At 43.9% G+C, this 20,710-nt stretch overlaps 1 protein-coding gene across 2 annotated transcripts in view; it reads left to right on the top strand.

Annotated features, from left to right (window-relative positions):
- The window catches only part of SNX29 (sorting nexin 29), a 454,827-nt gene that overhangs the window by 377,112 nt on the left and 57,005 nt on the right, over positions 1 to 20,710 (top strand). For both annotated transcript variants that reach the window (XM_059716635.1, XM_059716634.1), the window contains one exon: positions 3,690 to 3,829. In XM_059716635.1, coding sequence (XP_059572618.1) covers positions 3,690 to 3,829 — 140 coding nt within the window. The remainder of the gene's footprint in view (positions 1 to 3,689; positions 3,830 to 20,710) is intronic.

Raw genomic sequence — 20,710 nt, 5'->3', positions numbered from 1 at the left:
CTTGCAGGGGCAGTTTAACAGCTCAGGAGGTGCTATATTAAATCTCTGCAGATTTACTGTTCACTGAATCAGTTTAGAAAATGGGTCAGTACTAACCAGGCAAATGGGAAATATAAAACTTACATCAGTGATGTTAAAGTTTAAATAGGGAAAACAAAATCAAGTGTTAAACATTGGAATACATAAATAAATTTCCTTTATTGAAAATACTCCTTACATCCTAAATATTGTGTATCTATGTATATTGGACTTCCTACTTCTAGTAGTTCTTAGCAGCTTGTCTAGAACTCTGTTCAGCACACTTGTTTAGCCTTTAGCAGTTCAGTAGAGTATGGAGCAAGCTGTTTCTTTCTCTTTTTGGTCTGAGTAGTCAGACTGATTAGAGAGCGGATTGCACCAAGCAGGAGTAGTACAAAATTAATTTAAGATATTTATCTTTACGTATTTTTTAAGTTAACCTAATGAAAGGTGAATGACCATAGATGTATTTACCCAAAAGTCTGCTGTTTGTAGTCATGGCTAATTCAGCAATACCAGCGTTTAATGAATGGTGTCTTTAGTGGAACATAATTATCATTTAAAATCTATACAGCTCAAATTTTTTTTCTATGCATACCTAGCCACCTTAATATATTATGGTCAATATTTAAAACTAAAACATGGAATATAAATAAGGGAGACAAGAAATTTTAAGGAAAGCATAGCAGTGAGAGCCCTACAAGGTATAGCAAGGATTGGGCCCCCAGGGTGACTGTGATGCCGTAGTGGCTGCACGACTCCTGCTGTGCTCTGGCTCCCTGGGTATCCTCCCTTTTCTTTACCTGCCATGGCTCAATGTAATTAGTTGATATGTAATAAGGGAGACAGTCAGCAGGAACCTTTCAGATGCTGCTGGTCCCAATCCCCCTCCTTGAGGCCCCTTGGCCTGTCTGTGCCCGCGGGCACCAGTTGCCTCAAAGGGCTATTCATGACTGCCTCGCAGCTAACAGTTAATCACAGTCAGGTCTGGCCTCTCCAGGGCTCTCTGTCTTTGGGATTTCAGCCCACCTGGCCTCCACCCCTTTTCTCTCATTGGCCCCTTAGCCTCAGCTCACTGTGCTTGACCTGGCTTCTGGGTTCCACCCACATCTTGCCTTCTTAGGCCCTGGGCTCCCTGGCCCTGTCTGGCTTCCTTCCAGGCTAGGCTTCAGCCACACCCACACACAGTGGTTTCCTTTTAGGGCCCAACATCTAAGTTCCAGGACAGCTTGCAACTGCTTCTTCTGCTGCCTTACCAGGGCTCTGCCCTATTGTCCTATTGCAGAGCTAGTAGCCCAGCAATAGACACTGTTAGTCCCTGGCTGCCTATTCCCCTGCACCCAGTCAATAAATGCACTCTAGTCCCTTCCAACCAAAGGATATTTCTGCTACTGCCTCTGCCTTCAAGTAACAGGAGCCTCTGGGTCCCTGTTACACAAGGATGAAGCAACCTTGGGCTAGAGACAAAAATTACACATAGACCAGTATAAGTGATCGGAAACTGGTTGAAAGCTGTAACACAACAAAAGTTCAGTACACATAAACCACTTTCAAAATGGCCAAAAACTGGTTTAAGATTAAATCTGGATGAATGTATTATGAAACTTAGCTGATTTAGGTTAAATTGGTTTGATGAACTTCTGTCCCAGATCCCCTCCAGATTCAAGTTAACTCACAGTCTCCCAGCATCTCAAGATACTTTGCACCTCCCCTGCAAACCTCTCCTTGTAGGGTGGGCAGTCTAGCCGTGGCCCTAGCTACCTGCTCCAGCTGAGCAGGGAGGTGTGCTCTAGCGCCCCTTGGTTTCTGGCTGGAAACTCGCTTATCCGTTCAATCTAGCCCTGATGTTCCTGATACTGTTAGTTAGATGTTCAGTTTCTGCTGGGAGAATTGCTATAATCCTGGTAGAAACCAAAAATGTAAAAATGTTCATATTCTCTCCCAAACAAAAAATGGCAGTTCTAGGAGAAAATAAACTGACTTCAACCAGGGAGGAGTCAGTGTCCCAAGAGAATTTCTCCTGGAAGGATGAACTTTTGTACAGTTTACCCCAACTTAAATCTTCCTGGGGACTTAGAGCCTCAGGGAAAGGCTCTCATGCCTTTCAGAGACCAGAATCCCCCCAGTCTGGGGAAGGCATGGAGGGCAGCTGCTTCAGCCCCTTCCATAGTCTGGAAGAGGAGCAGAGAAGTAGCTGCCTGATCCTTTCCATCAGGACCTAACATATCTAGTTCTCTGGTATTAGAAGTAGGTGGGGGGCTTTGCCGTGCCACTTCTTCCATTCAGCTCTGGGCAACATGAATATTTAGATTAGTCCTTGAGGAAATTCTTCTAGTATTTCTCCTTTTTATTTTCAGTATACCCAGACCCTCCAACTTATCCCTGCCCTGACAATTTTTTATGTGACGCTGGATGAAGCCTAAGAGTTTTATAACACTCATCTTTAATCAGAAGAGGCTCCTTTTAAGAGAGATGCTAGGAGCAGCTTGTTTATAACTGATGAGAGAAGCAAGCCTCAAAGTGAAATCCTGGGCAGTGCAGCAGAGTTACTTTTTAATGAAAGGAAATAGTTTGGGAACATTTTAAATGTATTTAGCAAGAAACTGGAACTTGTACGTTTCCAAGGCATTTTTCTCAAATAGATTAATAACATGCGCTGATTAGACACATTTTACCCAGAATACGGATGCTAGTCTTCTTTTGAGAGCTATAATTGTCTAATAATGGTGTGAAGCTTTGTGCATGAAGAGCGTATCCTGACATTTAAACCAGGTGAGCAGAATGCCTGAATTTCCGAGATATAGCTTGTTGGCTGTAGCACAAAACAATCAGAGTCTGATTTCTCTGTGAGCCATTACAGTCTTACTCTAGTGCAGTGACAGATTGTATTATAGCTTACTATAATTGTACCCCCTGCAGAAGCAAAAGTATGCTGGTTGTGAAGTTACGGAGTACTAGAAGCCATACCCATTGTTAGGATTTCAGTCTCTCTGTGGAAAGAGAAATGGTATACTTACTTCATTCACTGGTTCCAGCATTGTATAAAACTGAGATCTAAAACACTATAAAAGCTTAAATAAAATGTTCTTTTGCAGAGTTGAACGTCCTACCAGAGATACAGTTTATAGTATATAAAATATAAAATAAAAAACTCCTTAGTAATATGCTGTACTAAGTCAAGTTGGCAAAATATAGGTCTCTTGAAGAGTGCATGTACCCAATCTATGAGACGTATGTGGAGATGGGAGAAGGAATAAAGGGAAGGGGAGGAGTTAAGATTTCTGTAAGGAAGAAATACTGCCTCATTCCTAAATGATTTTAAAACTGCTGGCCCTAAAGGGGGCCTCGTTAAGGCAGTAGTCCTTTAAAAAAAAAAAGGTCTTCCTAAGCCAGTGAAAAATACATTCAGTATATACAAGGACATGTCAGTGAGGCACAGATAAACCTTACTGAGTCGGGGTTTTATCCATTACTAACATGACATTGAACAGTACTTGCTTCTGTCTGTATTGACTATAGAGTTGTCGTTGACAACCTGTGTACAGACGGATGTGTTAAGCACAGATCATCAGTCAAAATGTGTATCAATGGTGATTGTTGCTTGGCATTTTGGGTTGGGGGAAGAAAAGCCTTTTTTTTTTTTAACTGTTCAACTTTTTTTCTTTATGCAGGATGCAAAGTTTGTAGAGGAGCGGCGCAAACAACTACAGAATTATTTAAGAAATGTTATGAACAAAGTTATTCAAACTGTGCCAGAATTCACAGCCAGCCCCAAAAAAGAGACTCTTATTCAACTGATGCCCTTTTTTGTGTAAGTATCTGTCAACTGAATATGCAGTATTCATATAAAATGTTAAACTTTTTTCTTTGCAGTTTAATTTAAAATATAATGCCGGCATCTCTCAAATCTTTAAAACAGCATTTTATTATAAAAAGAAGCCCATTAAAAGTATAACTGCTTTTGACATGTTTAAAGAAATGGATTATATACATATACTCTATTTTTTCTTTCCACATTTAAATGGTTGATTTAAGCAAAAAGCATATTGGACAAGCATTTAAAAGCAACTAAAAAACCTAACGCTAAAGACTCAGTGAAAGTCCCTGTGGATTTGGTTTATTTTGTTTTATTTTTTCATTCTGTAGAATATACTGGCGAAAACAAATGGGATCTGGCTCATTTTGAAAATGAAATTTTGAATTTTGCAATCTGTATTGATGCAATTTTACCTATTACAGGAATAATGTTGCTGTGCCAGGTTCGGTGTATAGTTTTGTCAATGTGAAGATAGGATAAAACTGGACATAGTTCATTACAACCATGTAAAAAAAAATCTCATTAGCAATATGTCTTACTAAGGTAGTAAAATATAGCAATCTTGCTCAAAGCACCCCTCTGCAAATTTTCAGAATTTAGCAGAACCCCATTTAAAAAGCTAATAATACTGTCTGAATATTACAATATAAGCATTATCATATTAATTCATCTGTAATGAACTAATAGTATTATAATATAAGATGCAATATAATTATAATAAACATCCTTTCAGCTGCTTCCCTTGGCTCTGCCAGGCTCTGTACACGTTTGCTCCCAGCATAGCACCTGGACTCCCTACATATGGGTCCAGGTTACTGCTATTACTCTAGGCCAAGCCCCCCTGAACTCCAGCTCTGGAGACCCAAATGACAGGGACGAAGTGTTGCATATGAGTGGCATATGGGGGGTGCTGAGGGAGTTGGAAGGCTGGTAGGAGAAGTAACAGAACACAGAAGGTGAAGGCCAAGGACAGACACTCCCTCCCTGCCCCCAGTCTGTACCTGAGGGGGCAAGCACAGCCCCCACCACTGCAGCTGCTCCTCCAGGACTTGCATGCCGGGGTCCAGATCTTATGGTGAGTGTACAGGGAGCTGGGGGAGGAGACAGGCTGAAAAGCAGAGGTCTTCATTGGCCCACACACTTGTGGCAGAGCATGCTTGTGACGTCCGTGGGCCTCACGCCCGGTACCGCCCTTCGTCTGGTAGCCCCTCCCCCTCGTCCCGCCTGCCACGACTTGGATGTTAAGTGATTCGAAGGAGGGATTCAGTGGAGATCTTCTGCCAGAGGGGCTTGCCCGACATAAAGGGGGGTACTCACGGTTGGGTCCTCAGATGTTCCACGGGGCTCCGCCACCCCTACAACCCGTCCACTTGCCAACCGGTCACTTGTTGATGAGATGGTCATCTGCCGCTACTTGCAGCACTTCTTTCTGGCAGGCTTCCCCAAGGCCAACGTTCATCCTCAGGCAGCCTGGCCCCGCCTCCGCCTGACCCGACCACTAGCTCAGGTCCTTTCCTTTCTTCTCTCCCCTGCTCTCAAAAATACTGCTTCTCGGGAATGGGAGAACTTCCTGAGTTGCTGCTGTGCTCCCAGCAAACCCTGGGAGTCACTCCTCTTGCCCCGACCGGGGCTTCCGGCTCTCGCCTCAGCCGCTGTACTGATGCCCAGTTGCCTGCCTGAGGCTCTGGCTTTGGGGAAGCCGCAGCGGCAGCGACGTGCTGCACACCTCCTCTCTCCTCCTCTGGCTTCCCCCCTACCGCGGGGTTTGTCGGGGCTTTTAAACTTCCCATGGCAGCTGCAGCGGCTGCCGCGATTGGCTCAGCTGCTCCCCTTGTTGAGAACAGCTGTTTAAACAGCCGGCGTAGTGCCGGCTCGCGCGGCCGTAATGGCAGCCATGTCTCCTGCTGCAGTCCCAGCTCCGACGCCGCCGTCCTTCCCGGGGGTGAGTAGCCCAGCCCGTGGCTTTCTTGAGGGGGTGTTGTTGCCCCCCTGTCCTGCCTATCCTCCGCCTGTACCCGTGACGGCGGCCTGTCACCGTCACAATGCTGCTCAGAAAAATGGTACACAGACAGGTGGAAGGGGGCAACTTTGGGTGCCCTTTGTCTGGGAGACCCTGAGTCAAGCAGGGGAGGATCAAATGGCACACTTACATCCTTGCACAGGGGCCAAGCACCATAGCTGCACCTCCAGAAATGTTACATATCTCATCCAATGCACCAAATTCCCTCACTGGCAAATATGTAGGAGAGACCAAACAACAACTGTGTACCAGAGTGAATGCACACCAGAAATCTATCAAAGACAAGAATACCCAGTTACCTGTGGGGGCGCATTTCTGACAAGAAAACCACTCTCTCTCCTATCTCTCAGTTCTAATACTCAAAGGGAATTTACGAAACACTTTTCACAGATAAGCATATGAACTTCACTTCATAAATCTACTGGATACTAAAGTCATGGACTAAATATTGGATTTATGGCACAGTATGACCTGCCTAACATCTGACTCCCCAGGTATCTCTCCGCCATTTACCAGCTACATTCATTCCCCTTCCCCCCAACCTGTGTCTCACTCTCTGACTCCTCAATTTACTTTTTCACTGACTGACTTTCTTGCATGCAGACGAGCCTCTGACTTCTTTAGTATTCATTCTATCCAGGAAGAGCACATACCAACTGCAGATGCTTCCTCAGCCTGACAAAGGGTGTTTGTACCTGAAAGCTTGCAAAGAATATTTGCAAATATTTGAGTTAGTCTAATAAAAGATATCAGATTTACCCAAAGAACCTTGTCTGCCTATGTCCTTAGACTAACATGGCTACAATCCATAGCCTTAATGAAAACGTATTTTTTAAATGTACATTCAGCCCTTCCCTGTGACAATGTACTGCCTTGCATTTGTATAAATTGTCAAATCTGTGGGTCCGGATATCTGACAGGGACCCTACCTGTAGCATATTGAGTGATGACAGCAAGTAGAATCTTGCAGGAGCAACGTTGTACCTTGTAGTTTTGGTCCCATGAAATTCCCAGCATCTTACCAGGCGCAGTCTTCCTCAGTTGAGATGGGAGCAGGATTGAGACTCTGGTGTTAGAACAGGGGTGGGCAACTATTTTGGGCGGAGGGCCACTTACCAAGTTTTGGCAAGCTGTTGAGGGCCATGTGGGTAGCCCTGCCCCTTGATAGATGCTCCGCCCCCTGGTCGCCATCTTAGGACCAGAAGTCACACCCCCTAACCTCCAGTCTTTGCCACCAGAAGTCCCTCCCCATGCCCCCAGAAACACTCCTTTCACCAAGGCATTTTGCCATCTCAGGACCAGAAAAGTACCCAATTATATTTTAAAAATCGAACATTTACAACATTTATTAATTTGATTTCAAAAAATATTTTTGTCCGGATTTACATGGGTTTGTGTAGTGTACACAGAGGTGATTGCACATTAGCTTAATATGAAATCTTACTTTTGTATACTGTGGAGGGGTGGGGGGCACGGGGGCATGGGTATAGGTTTCTGGGGGGCTGTGGGTATGTGGGATGTGGGAAGGGTGTGGGTGTGTGGGGGGGTTTTGTGGAGGTGGATAGATGTCTGGGGTGTGGGAGCATGTGGGTGTGTGCGTGGGTATGGGGTTTGTGGGGAGTTGTGTGTGGGGAGAGGGTGCCTAGGGTGTGTGAGGGGGTGTGGGTGTGGTGGTCTGCATGTATGGGAGTGCGAGGGTGTGTGTGTGTGCATGTGTATGTTGGGGTGTGCTTGTGGAACTAGCCCTATAAACACACACACACACACACTCTCCCCCTCATTGCACACATACTCTCTGTGCCTCCCACGCTACAGACACAGTCTCTTTGTGCCTCCCTCACTATACACACACACACACACACACGCGCGCGCGCGCGCGCTGTGCCTCCCTCACTACACTCTCTCTCTCTCTCTCTCTCTCTCCCCCCCTCCCTCATTGCAATCACACACACACATAGACAAACACAGACACACACTCTCTCTCCCTCCCTCATTGCATGGACACACACACACACACACACACACACCCCCCTTCCATGGGAGCTCCTGGCCCTGGGGTACCGGCGCGGGCCCTGTGCTCCTGCAGTCTGCTGATGCAGCCGGGGGGCCACGTGGTGTTAGAGCTGTCAGCCGGCGTGCAGGGAACCTGTGAAAGTGGCAACAGGCACTTCTGGTTCGGGGGGTGCAGGCTGGCCTTGGGAGCCCTGGGATGGGGCTAGGGAAGTGGGACCTTGGAAGATTATCGAGTCCATCCCCTTGCCCCAGGGGCAGGAAGTCAGCAGGAATCATAGGATCCCAGCAAGAAATCTCCAAATGTCACTTGAAGGTGTTCAAGGTAGGTGCTTCAGCCACCTCTGGCCTGGATCACCCTTCTATCCTCAGGTGTGGATGCTTTACCCAAAAGTTTGGTGTCCTCGGCAAACTTGGCCAGTCCGCTTCTGACACCAATGTCTACATCACTGATGAAGATGTTAAATAGTATAGGCCCTAAGACAGAGCCTTGAGGGACCCCAATGGTCACAGCACACCATGACGATTGATTTCCATCAACCACCACCCTCTGGGTCCTAAACACAGAGCCAATTCCCCAGCCAGCGGATCGTGGTGAGACTGAGGCTGCAGTTGACCAGTTTTACCAACAGGTGATCATGGGATATCAGATCGAAGGCTTTTTTGAAGTCAAGATATATGACATCAATCTCTTCTCCCTTGTCCAGGAGATAGGTCACCTGGTCATAAAAGGAAATGAGATTGGTTAAGCAGGACATACCTGCAACAAACCCATGCAGGCTATCCCTCAGGATGTTGCTGTCAGACAGTCTGTTAAGAATGGCCTCTTTAATAATCTTTTCTAAGACCTTCCCCGCGATAGACGTCAGGCTGATGGGCCTGTAGTTTGCCAGATCTACTTTCCTTCCTTTCTTGAAGATAGGCACCACACTGGCCTTCTTCCAATCTTTGGACACTTCACCAGAGTGCCAGGAGTTCTCAAAGATCCGTGCCAGGGGCTGAGCTATGATGCTAGTCAGCTCCTTGAGTACCCGGGGGTGTAAACTGTCGGGGCCGGCTGACTTGAAGGTATCCAGTGTCTCAAGGTGTTCCTTCACAAGGTCAGCATTGATGGAGGGTAAGGGATCTCCCTCACCTGGGCCTCCCTGTCCAATAGTGGGCAGGGGGGTCTCATGGGATTGGTGAAAAACTGACGCAAAGTATCCATTTAGCAAGTTTGCTTTTTCCTGGGCATCGGTTGTCAGTTGTCCCATCTGGTTTAGCAGGGGTCCAATGTTGCCCTGCTTTTCCTCTGGCTCACCACATATCTACAAATGGACTTCATATTGTCCTTGATACTTGTAGCTAGTTGGCGTTCCATTGCAGCCTTGGCTTTCTTGGTTTGCTCTCTACAGGTCCAGACCAGTGCAGAGTATTCCTCCTTGGTGGTGGATCCAGTCCTCCATCCTTTGTAGGTCTTTCTTTTAAGATGCAGGAGATCCGCTAGTTCCCCAGAGATCCAAGGGGGCTGCTGTGCCCTTTTGCTGCCTTTCCTTCAAGACGGGATGGACTTTGCTTGCTCATCCAGGATTGCTCCCTTGAGGAGCAACCACTCATCCTGCACTACCCTCCCCTTTCGGTTGTGGCCCTTTAGGGCCTTACCGACAAGCCTCCTTAGCTTGTCAAAGTCAGCTTTCCTGAAGTCAAGGACTTCTGTATTACTGACTGACTTGCCAGCTTTACGGCGGATGGTGAAGGTGATCAGCTCATGGTCACTGTCACCCAGCTTCCCTTCAATTGTGAGGTTGCTGATTAGGTTGTCCCTGGTTATCAGTACCAGGTCAAGCAGCGCTTTACCTCTCGTTGGCCTGTAGACTTCCTGCGTCAAATAGAGCTCGTCCACGCATGAGAGAAAGCTTTGCAACTGTTCGGATTTGGCCGAGCGCCCTTCCCACGCGATGTGTGGGTAGTTGAAGTCTCCCATGACAACCATGCATCTGGAGTGTGCCGCCTCAGCCAACTCCCTGGCAAACTCCCTGGCGAGCTTGTGCCCATTGGTCCTCGTCCTCCCAAGGGGTGCCTTCCTGAAGAGTTCCTCCCCTAGGTCTTGGTGCTCACCCCGATGTACTTGTAGGGGGCTATCAAGTCTCCTCTCAGTCTTCTCTTACTCGGACTGAGCAGGCCCAGTTCCTGGAGTCTCTCCTCATAGGGCCTATCCTCCAGGCCCCTAATCATACGGGTGGCCCTTCTCGGTACCCTCTTGAGCTTATCCACATGCTTCCTGAAGTGCAGTGCTCAGAACTGGACACAGTGCTCCAGCTGTGGCCTCACCAACGCTGAGTAGAGAGGGAGAAGCACCTCCCCGGATCTATTGGCTGCACAACGGCTGATACACGCCAGAGTTCTATTTGCCCTGCTAGCGACTTCATTGCACTGTTGGTTCATGTTCATCTTCCAGTCGATTGTAACCCCCAGATCCTGTTCAGATGCTGTGCCAGCTAGTGTACCACTTCCCATCATGTAGGTATGGTGTAGGTTCTTGCTTCCCAGATGAAGAACCCAGCACTTTTCCCCGTTAAACCTCATCTGATTCTGTTCAGCCCATAGAACCAGTCTGTCAAGGTCATCCTGGATCTGTACCCTATCCTCTGATGTGCACAGCTTGGAATTATACATGAATTTAATCATTGAGCTTTCCACTCCCTCATCCAAGTAATTAATAAATATGTTAAAGAGCATGGATCCAGGCACCGATTCCTTGGGGACACAGAGACAGCCCGCCAGTATGAGGCCATCCCATCAATTACAACTCTCTGAGACAGGGCTCTAAGCCAGTTGTCTATCCATTTCACTGTAGGCTGGTCTAGGCTAGTACTCTCCAGTTTAATTGAGAGAATCTCTTGGGAAACAGAATCAAAGGCTTTACTGAAGTCTAAGTAAATTATATCAATCTCGTGTCCCTTGTCCAGCTGGTTAGTTACCTAGTCAGAAAAGGACGTCAGGTTAGTCAGGCATGATCTACCCTCAACAGAGCCATGCTGGTTGCTTCTCAATACTCCACCAGTTACGAGCTTGTAATTGATGGCCTCCTTAACAACTTTTTCAAAGATTTTTCCCAGGACTGAAGTCAGACTGACCTGTCTGTAGTTTGCAGGGTCATCCCTCTTGCCTTTCTTGAACATAGGCACTACATTGGCCCTCTTTCAGTTGTCTAGGACCACTCCCGAGTTCCATGACTCTTCAAACAGTTTCAACAGAGGCCCTGCTATAAGCTCAGCTAGTTCTTTCAGGACTCTCAGATGCAGGTTATCTGGCCCAGTAGACTTGAACCTGCCTGCCACTGCTACTATGCCTTGCTGAGCTCAGTTCTCTGCAGTGTGGATGGAGTGTTCAGGAGAAGTTGTGGAGTTTGCTCCCTACCCCTGCTCGCCCCTGGGGCAGCCAAAAACAGCAGCAGCAGTGGGCAGAGGTGGTAGGGGAAGGGATGGTGCTAGTAGGGGAGGGGATGGTGCTTCTGAGCCATGGAGAAGGAGGGAAGATTGTTACCTGATTGAGGAGCTTCTCCCAGTAGCAGGGGAGTTGGGAGCACTAGTGCAGGCACCCCTTCAGCTCTAGTCACTGCTCCCATGTACTTCTTTACAAAACCCTGGATTCACCCCTGCTTAGGTGCAAGAGAAAAAGTGGTCACCCTTAATATTATTACTCTGCTCTTATATAGCTCTTTGCATCAATCATTCAAAGTGCATTAATCATTCAAACTACCCATAGCAGTTGAGTAAGTTAGGAAATGAACCTAAGGCTGCCTCCCAACCTAGTGCCCTCTCCTCTCTACTATCCTTGGGTCTGTCTTGGTTAGGTAATATTCTGGTTTTTAATTTGTATATGTAAGATATATCAATGAGCTAATAATACATACCACACCTAAATATTGTTTAGATACTAAACAATACAAGACAGTTCTTGCCCAAGACATCTTATGTTTTCTGTTCCTATGGCTACACACAGACATTAGGAAGTATCAACATGGATCCGTTTGTGGATTCAGAGGCCCAATAAAATATGATATATTTCAATAGAGACAGATAGCCTTTGTTGCTTTACAAGTTATTCTATGCTGTGCTGAATTTGAGATTTGCAACTTGAAATGTGGTATTTTCCAGGATAAAGATCTATCTGGATAGAAACTTAACTGCATAAAATATCTATCCAAGTTTTAGAAAACTTATCTCCATAGTCTAATTTTCCTATCATTTTCTGATGGGAAATTTCCGTAATTTTAATATGTTTGTCCAAAATACCAGTGACTTCTTTTTCTTCTGAAGTAAAACTATATACATACCTTTACGTTTTAATGAGCTAACATTCCCTGCATATGACACATTGTGTGAAAAAACAAATTTGCTGACTGTCTCTAAATTCTCAGTGGTGTTTCTTTTTACATTGAAGACAGAAGCAATTCTAACTTGAAAATAAAAATTGCAGCTAGGTATACAATCATGTCAGCTTTTAATTTCTCTGTGTCTAAATGTAATGCTGGCTTCTGATTTCTTTGTACTGTCATCCATCTTTTTCCAGTGGCCTATCCTTTATAAAAGACTGATAGATAGATGTGAAAAATGCCACAATATATTTTGTGGCATTTTTCTTATTTCAATTGTTCCTGGATTTTGCAAAAGTCAATCTGACATGACATATTGAGTTTGGTGGCATAAATGACTGGTTATTGCTTGTAGTAGGAAACATGTCTAAAGTTTTATCTCTTTTTTACTTAGAACTCATTTACCAAACTTAACCATAGGTTGTGAAGATTTAAATGTATTTACATTCTGTAATGTAAAAGGTCATTAGTGTTTCCTTTTATTGTAATCTCTTTCAAGAAATCCTTCTTTAGGAAATGCTCCATTTCATTTTGTTACATGAGGGAAGTAATATAGAATTTAAATTTTATCTGCAGAAATGATTTCCCTTCTCCCAATGTTTTAAGGTTGTTACATATATTTTTCTAAACTGACTTTTAGATACCTTGTTACCACTGTTAATAATATAGCATTTGCAATTTTAAATTTAGGGCTGGTACTCGAATCTAAGACAAGGCTCCCCCCATGTTGATTGGGGGAAGAAACCTCATCTTGGATTTGAGTAAATATAGTAAATCCCCTTGTGGATAAATTAAATTTTATTTGGAAATGAATTGAGTTAAATTGGTTTTAAACCATTTTAATCCTCAATAAGGGTGTTCATAAAGAGGTTTAGTTGAACTAACCACTTTAAATTCACATCTTTCCTGAGTATCCCCAGGTGCACAGTATATATCTAGAGTAGAACTCACTGGATGCATCATGTGCAATTACCTCAACACAATGAACTCTGGTACAGTTCACACCAGAGTAGGCTGCTCCTAGGTGCAGTGTTTACACATGTGGCCAGGATCACAGCAATTCAAAACAGGGCAAGCAGCTCTGGGCTGGCAGAGGGCCCAGAGGGTCAGCCCCAGGCTCCAGGTGGTGGCATCAGGGCTGGCTGGGGCACAGGGGTTCTACAGTGAGGGGCTAGCAACAGGCACAACATCCTCATGTCCCAGCCAGCCCCTGTCACCATCTACATGTGCATGTGGTGGTGTAAATTACTCCATCATAGGATGGTACTAATCCCAGACAGCACTATGATGCTTTACTACAGAGCCAATTAATTAACTCTGCAATAAAGCACACATGTAGATGCATCCACTGTTTTTTTCCCCAAAACAGTTTATAGTGGTGAGAAAGTGGAGGGGCAGTGGTGACGACAGTGTCTTCTGATTAGCCCAGGATGTGGGAAAGTAGACTTTAGTGCCCTCGTCTGTCTGAAGGAATTTGTACCTACATCTACCACCTACCCTCAGGGGATACTTTCAGCACTATGCTTTTGATGTTTTATACTCTTCCTCTCCTGTTAACAGTGTTGTACTTTATATAAAACGCATAAATACTCAACGGAGCAAACTGGAACCTTCATGAGTACTCTAGACACCAGGTTACAGAATCATTTTTTCATGTTCTCTTTGACTCAATCAATATTTGAGTATTCCAGGAAAACTGCAACAGCTTCACCAAGAAAGACTGAAGGGGCTTTGCCTTATATTACCCCTTGTTAGACACAAGGCATACTTTGGAAAATGCCAACTCTTAGTTCTCGCTCATTTTTTGCCTACAAAAAATAATATAGTGTTTTTTCTGTTGCAAAGAACTCAGGGCAGAATGGTTTTAACCTGATGGTTTCTTTTTGAAATTGCTGGGTTTATCTTGTGAATCATGTTTGCAAATCTAACAGTGCTAACAATTGTGTGGCATCTTGCAGCACCTTTGAAAGGATCTTAAGGCACCTTGGGGTGCTGCAACACCCTGGTCAAGAATCACTGATCTTATGGTCCTCTGATTGCTCTCTTGTTTTTATGTTAATCTGTTTTGTTTTTGTAATCCACTATGAGCCTCAGTTGGGAAGGGTGAGAAATAAATTGAATGAATAAATAAATAAATGAATAAATATGGAGGGAAAGAACACCCTTCCTATAATATGGGAGGCTAAAAAACCTTACTTTGTGTCAAGCAGAGAGTGGATTTAAACTTCAGTTTCCCACTTTCCTTTCTAAGCGTTCCCCAGCCAGATGAGTTCTACATAGTCACTGGACTTGATGTAGTTTTCCTCATCACCCTGTTTCCATAGTTGTGGGAAGACCTGCTTAGAGAGTGTCTGTGTGTGTGTGTTTGATGAGAAGGGAACATATTTATAATAAAAAATATAGATTCCTTGGAATAGTCATCAGAAAAATTGAAGTCCAGCTCAATAAAAGGAAAATGATTATAGAGGCTAGATCTGACCTTCAGTTTTATGACTGGCAGTTTAAATGCCATAGCTTGCTTTCCTCAAAGAAAAATCTCCCTGGGATCCCATGGCTTCTTCAAGACAAATTACATTATATTGTAAGCCAGAAAGTTCAGCTTCTAAGCCCCAGGGCTCACATGCCCTGGGGTCTGCACTAGATGGGCACCCAAGTGCAGTCTTCCCCCATGCACATGACCTAGATCAGCCTCCTACCTCCTGTCCCCCAGGCATGGCCCTGTACTCACCCTCAGCACTTGGTACTGCTGCAGTGCCCCACCCCCAGGGTGAAAGCAGGAAGCAGCAGCTGGAGGAGGGAAGGGGGAGCTTAGAGACTTCAGCTGGTGTTGCAGCCAGAGCAATGTGGAGCAGCAGTCGAGTGAGAGCCTGGAGAAGGGGCAGGCAAAATATGACCCGCGGTCCAGATTTGGCCTACCAGGCAATTCCATCTGGCCCACAGGGGCCCTTCTCTGTAAGGCCTGGCCCTGGGCTGCCCCTCTATAAGCCGGTGCCTCCGTGCAGGAGGTGTGGCTCTGGTTGCTAAGTAACCATGCCCTCCACCCCAGCCTGGCCTGACCCACCCCCAACCCCGAGGTAGGGGTGCTAGAGACAACCCCCTGCCTGTTCCCAGCCTCCCTGCCTGCGAGCCTGGGAATATGGGTAAGGGCCCCACCAGGCTGGGGCCAAGGACTCCCACTGAGGGAAAGGGGACAGGAGCATGGGGTGTGTTATGGGGCTGGGTCAGGCTGGCCCCACATGCTGCAGGACCACAGGGTGCACTATGGGGATGGGTGGGGCTGGCCCCACACGCTGCTACCACATGCATCTAGAAACTGGGTTGGGAGCACAGGGAGCTGCGCACTATGGAGGTGGGTGGGTCTGACCCTACTCACTGCCACCACCTGACCTGAGGATGGGGGCTGGGGTGGGAGCACAGAGAGCTGCGCACTATGGGGCTGGATGGGAAATGAGATGGATTGGTTCCTTTTCCCTACAGCAGGGCAGGGTACCAGTTCCTGGGGTAGGTAGAGAGATCAGATTCTAGATGTCTCCACTTAGCAGGTAGGAAGCATCCAGTGCAACTGCTTATTTCATAGGGTTACTAGTTTCCTAATAAAATAGAGTTGGAATTAGACTTGAGGGAAAGGTGCCATTGGCGATGTGTAGGGGGTACACGCAGGTGCACATGCACCCCCTGAGATTGGTGGTGCACCACCTGAGAGAAGTGCCGCTGATATTGCCAGTGGCGCCTGTAGGCGGTCGCTGCTTGCCACCTCCCTCCCCCTCACCGCCAACACCGCCAGCGGCATTTGTGGGCGGTCACCGACCAGCTCCCCACCCCCACCTCACCGCTGACACCTCCATGGCCGCCTGCGGGAGTTTCCTGCTCGCTGCTGCCACACCACCACTGCCTGCAGATGGTCGCTGCACCCCCCGCCTCCAGGGGCACATGTCATTCATGGAAGGTACCCACCCACTAGAGAAGTTGGGCAATAGGGTTTGAGACTCCTACTGTCTGACACAGAGAGGAAATAACTTCTTTCCCCAGCCTCTCAACCCTCACACAAGGGATGAGTGGTGTGGTACCAACCTGGCCAGGTGTAGAGGTAACAGTAGCCTTCAACTATGGGGAGACATTTAAAAACATGGTGGGAGTCATTGTTGGATATTTCCCAAATGAGTTAGTAAGATTGTAGTATAATTAAACTACATTCCTTGCATCTTGTCTTTAGTCCTGGACTTGCAGAAAGAGAAACTCCATCTGTTGTTTGAAAGAAAGCCAAATAATGCACATGTTGTCTTGAAGTAAGAGTGACAGGATGCAAGGACTGCTAAGAGATCTGACAGCTGAATTATCTTCTAGCAGCAAATGCTGAAGCATGGTAGATTCAAAGCTTCAATCAAAGCACTGTAATAATCAAGTCAATATTAAGCAAAAGATTGAATTATAAACAGAGGTAGCCCAAGCTGTTGAGTTTGTTAAGGATCTGAATTCAGCAAGTTTGGTATGAGCAGATCCAAGGTCATCTCTACCTATAATAAGAAGAAAGATATCTGCAGCATAGCCAGAGGCAAGCTAGGTCTTTGGTCTGTTGTAGGCCTGGAAGGAGAGTAGATTGCTTCCCATACATATGAGAGCATGAAGAGGGCTAGGGAACAGGTGGAGCCTTGGCTTTGTTGGCAGTACTCAAGTTAGAAGAGTTAGCTGGCTGGGTTGTGGGGCGTGAAATAACTGGTAAGGCTAGTAGCACATTAATTCCTTTCTCATCTCACTTCATGGAGCAAGACAGTAACCTTCTTGCAACTGTGTGAGCTGCATATGTTTGTGTACTTTGAGGCTCAGTCTAGCCTTAATATGGTAGGGCAGCAACTGATTTAAAGCTTCAAAAAAGAAATTGAAATCCAGAATTATTTGCTGTCCAATAAAATTAATTAATGTTGAAAGAGTTCCATCAGAGAAGTAAACCACATGGAGGACAGTACAAATTTGTCCATGTTAACACAGTACAAATCCATTTGCAGTCTGTTGACTTTAAAACAAGCATGAAATAATGATAGTAATTAGGCAAGACAGCAGATTTCATCACAGGCTTAGCAGAAACTAAGAAGATTGTATCTTACTAGACTCCATGATGTTGTGCTGTAAAACAGTATAAAGGCTGTGGGGGAATCTGACCTAAAATTAAGTTCTGGAATATCTTACAATAACTGTGGACAGCCTGAAATGATAGATCAGCAAAATAGATTATTAAAGAGCAAACAGACTGTAAACTATTTAATGTCATGCATATTGTTTCACTTAAACAATCACAGTCTAGAGATAAGAAAGCAAAACAGAATAATTCAGTGGGATACACTCCTATCAGGGACATTTAAAATACAGCAGTCTTTCTCCTTCCAGATTTCCAAAAGCACAGTGAAAAGGCAACATTTATTAAGGTGATCCAGACTTGGCTCTGAGAGAAAATAAACTGCATAAGAAATCCATGGAGGATTGTAATTCAGTTAGCCCCACTGAGTTATACTGGGGTAGAGTCCCCTACCTCTACTTTTTAGGTACAAATTGTAGGAGGATTGAAAGAAGACAAGGTTGGTGCAGTTGAAAACCTGACATCAATGAGGAAAGCATCATGCATAGTTCAACAGTGTACTCACAACCAAGTTGGCCAGTGATCAATTGGTGCAGGTGGTTGGATTCAGCTGCTGTAATAATCAACTTAACCTTGTCATGGGAAACCTCATAAAGAATTTTTAATGGCAACAAAACAAAAGAAACATCCAAATAGATACAAGAAACAGAAACAATTAGAAATTAGATAAGAAAAAAAATGTTACTCTAGATTTAAAAAAAATGGAAAAATAGTTCTTTGGAGGTTTGAATGGAGTTTTTGCTATTTCAGTAATTAAGTAAGTAGTGGCAGCTTAGTACTTCAGCTATTATGGATTATTTACAAATTTTAATAAGAACTATGTTCTATCACTGAATGCTTAATTAATTTCACTTGTTAGAATTCACACGTTTTAAAGATTGTTTTTAAAAGGTCATTAGTTGTACAGCTTGAATAACAGCGATTGTGCTGTTGGCTTTGTGAAATGAGAGATGATAAAGAGTACTGTCACAAAATCAATTACTCCAGTTTTCATAGGCTTTCTCATTGTTTTTACTGAGTGCATTACTATTAGAAAAATTTTTATCAGACTTTCTTTGTGATTCTACCACAAAACATGACATTAGAAAGTATTGCATTGTTGGATGTATGAGTCTCCGCGAAGCATTTTAAAGCTGTCAAGTAACAAGGTTTTTCTTTTTTTTTCTTCTCCCTAACTGCCCAGCCCTATATGTTCAACCTAAAATCTAAAAGTCAAGTGGAATTATTGTAAACCTTCCAGAGTCCTCAGGCTTTAGACTTTAGGTCTGGGCATAAGGATCCACTCAAGAGGAATAATATCAGAATTCAAGCTCGTGTTAACAACTCTGCTGGTGATTATGTATAATCCAGACAGTTCCCTCATGTGCAGTGCTAATAGGCATTGAAAGCAATACACTTCTTTTGAGTTACCAAAATCAGCAGACTGATTTTTTTTTTCAAGAAGAACAAAACCTTTTGAGCAAAAGGTCAGCATTTTTATGTTGCTTCTTTTGGAACAGAAGTATATTTTAGGCACTGTTTTATGTGTTTGATGTGTCATTGTAATATAATACAAAGCATAGGAATTACTTAAATTTTCCCATTAATATGGTAGTATAAGTATTGATCTGCCCAAATTGAAATATTGTATTGTATCCACACTAACCATCTTTTGGGTACACAAGCTGTCTAAACCACTGTTAAGAGTTGTACTGCATTCTTTGTACCTATCCCATAATTCCCAGCACAGTTGTTAGCACTAGTTTTGGGGAGATTTTAAAATACTCAATTTATGTTGCTAAAACTTTAACCAAGTCTTCAGTAGGAACTATAATTTTGTACTTGAAATTATCTGTAATTTTTCCAGTTTGTCCAAGTCTGTTTTGGTAAGACCAATTTATTGTAAAATGCTAATTATAAATTAACATAGTAAGAAAGCAGATGTAATGCATGTTTCTACTTGAGCTGCACTATAAATTGTATGGTTCCTAAAACCTTACCTATCTCTAGTAAAAGATTTAACAGAAGCAAAACATTGTAGTTTGAACTTTAAGATTGTGAAGCCAACGCCTCAAGGTAGCAGAAAGTAAAATTCTCTAACACAAATAAGCCCTAAGGGCAATTTGTGTATCTATTAGAAAGCACTGAAATGTAAAATAACAAAAATAATTAATAAAAATATTACATGTAATTAGAGTGCTTTCTTTTCATTGTAAAATTAAATTTGAACACTCCCAAAAGCATATAGAGGATAATACTAGAGTGGTTAGTTCCACCTGATGAAGTATCCATTGTATAGAAATTACAGGGCCAGAGGTGTTTAATCATTTGGAGAATATTATTTAGGTCCTAAAATATGCAATTATGTTTAGTGGAAAACTTAAAAATAATCTCTTTAGGGATATACATACTGAACAATAAACACATGAAGCCGATGGTGGTGCTTCATAGAGCTTCCATCTTTTCTAAGTGCAGCAGTTTTATACAGTAGGAAATGATCTGATTATTCTTAATTGATTTATAATGAAATTTCACAGTGGCCATTGCTACAAAGTGAAACCAGTTTTGTTTTGAGGCCCAAATATGGTTAGCAGCATAGTCACTTGAACCATTTTGCTCCCACTTCATTTTCATTGCTGTAGCAAATAGTTGTGATTTATGATGGAATTTTAATCGGCCTGTTGTTCCTAATGCTGTGAGCTATCATTTTAAAATACTCATCTCCCCTTTTTTGATGCGACTATCTTTCTACAATATAATTTTTAATCCCAGTTAGTGGTTGTTTTATTTTAATGCTAGTAGATCAACCAGAGAATTGACTTTAGCAGTTTCCTTTATAGATAATATTCATTTTCCAGGGCACATCTACATGAGACACTGTGCAGAAATTCATTACTACTGCGCAGTAGCATCACTGGGCACAAACCGTGACGCTAGCACTTGGTTATGCAAGTACTAAATGACTGTGTAGCAACAAATGCACAGTGAGGAGCTTATGTGACATTTTTAACTTTTACCTATTGATAGACTGCGAAAACTGTAGTGTGAAATTGGATATTTTGGGGCAGATTTTCCAGTCCACTAAGTTTCAGATTCTGTCCTAGGTGAGCTTGAATTCATGATGGCGCTTGCTAGTTCTGAGGCAGATTACTACTATACATTTTCTGTTTCCTCATATTTAAATACAATAAGCTTAAAAATCATATTAATCTTAACGGAGTATTTGCTTTAAAATGTATGTTCTGACAAAGTGCCTGTTTAGAGATGGTGCTGTGGGATTCCATGTTTTGTTTCAGTGATTTTGGTATTGTGTTCTTATATTACAAGTTTAAAGTATTTTTTGTTGCTGCTGTTGTCAGGCTTAAAGTCTCAACCTGA

The sequence above is a fragment of the Alligator mississippiensis genome, chromosome 13 (genome assembly GCF_030867095.1).
Source record: "Alligator mississippiensis isolate rAllMis1 chromosome 13, rAllMis1, whole genome shotgun sequence".
Lineage (NCBI taxonomy): Eukaryota > Metazoa > Chordata > Crocodylia > Alligatoridae > Alligator > Alligator mississippiensis.
This window is presented reverse-complemented; position numbering and strand designations above follow the sequence as displayed.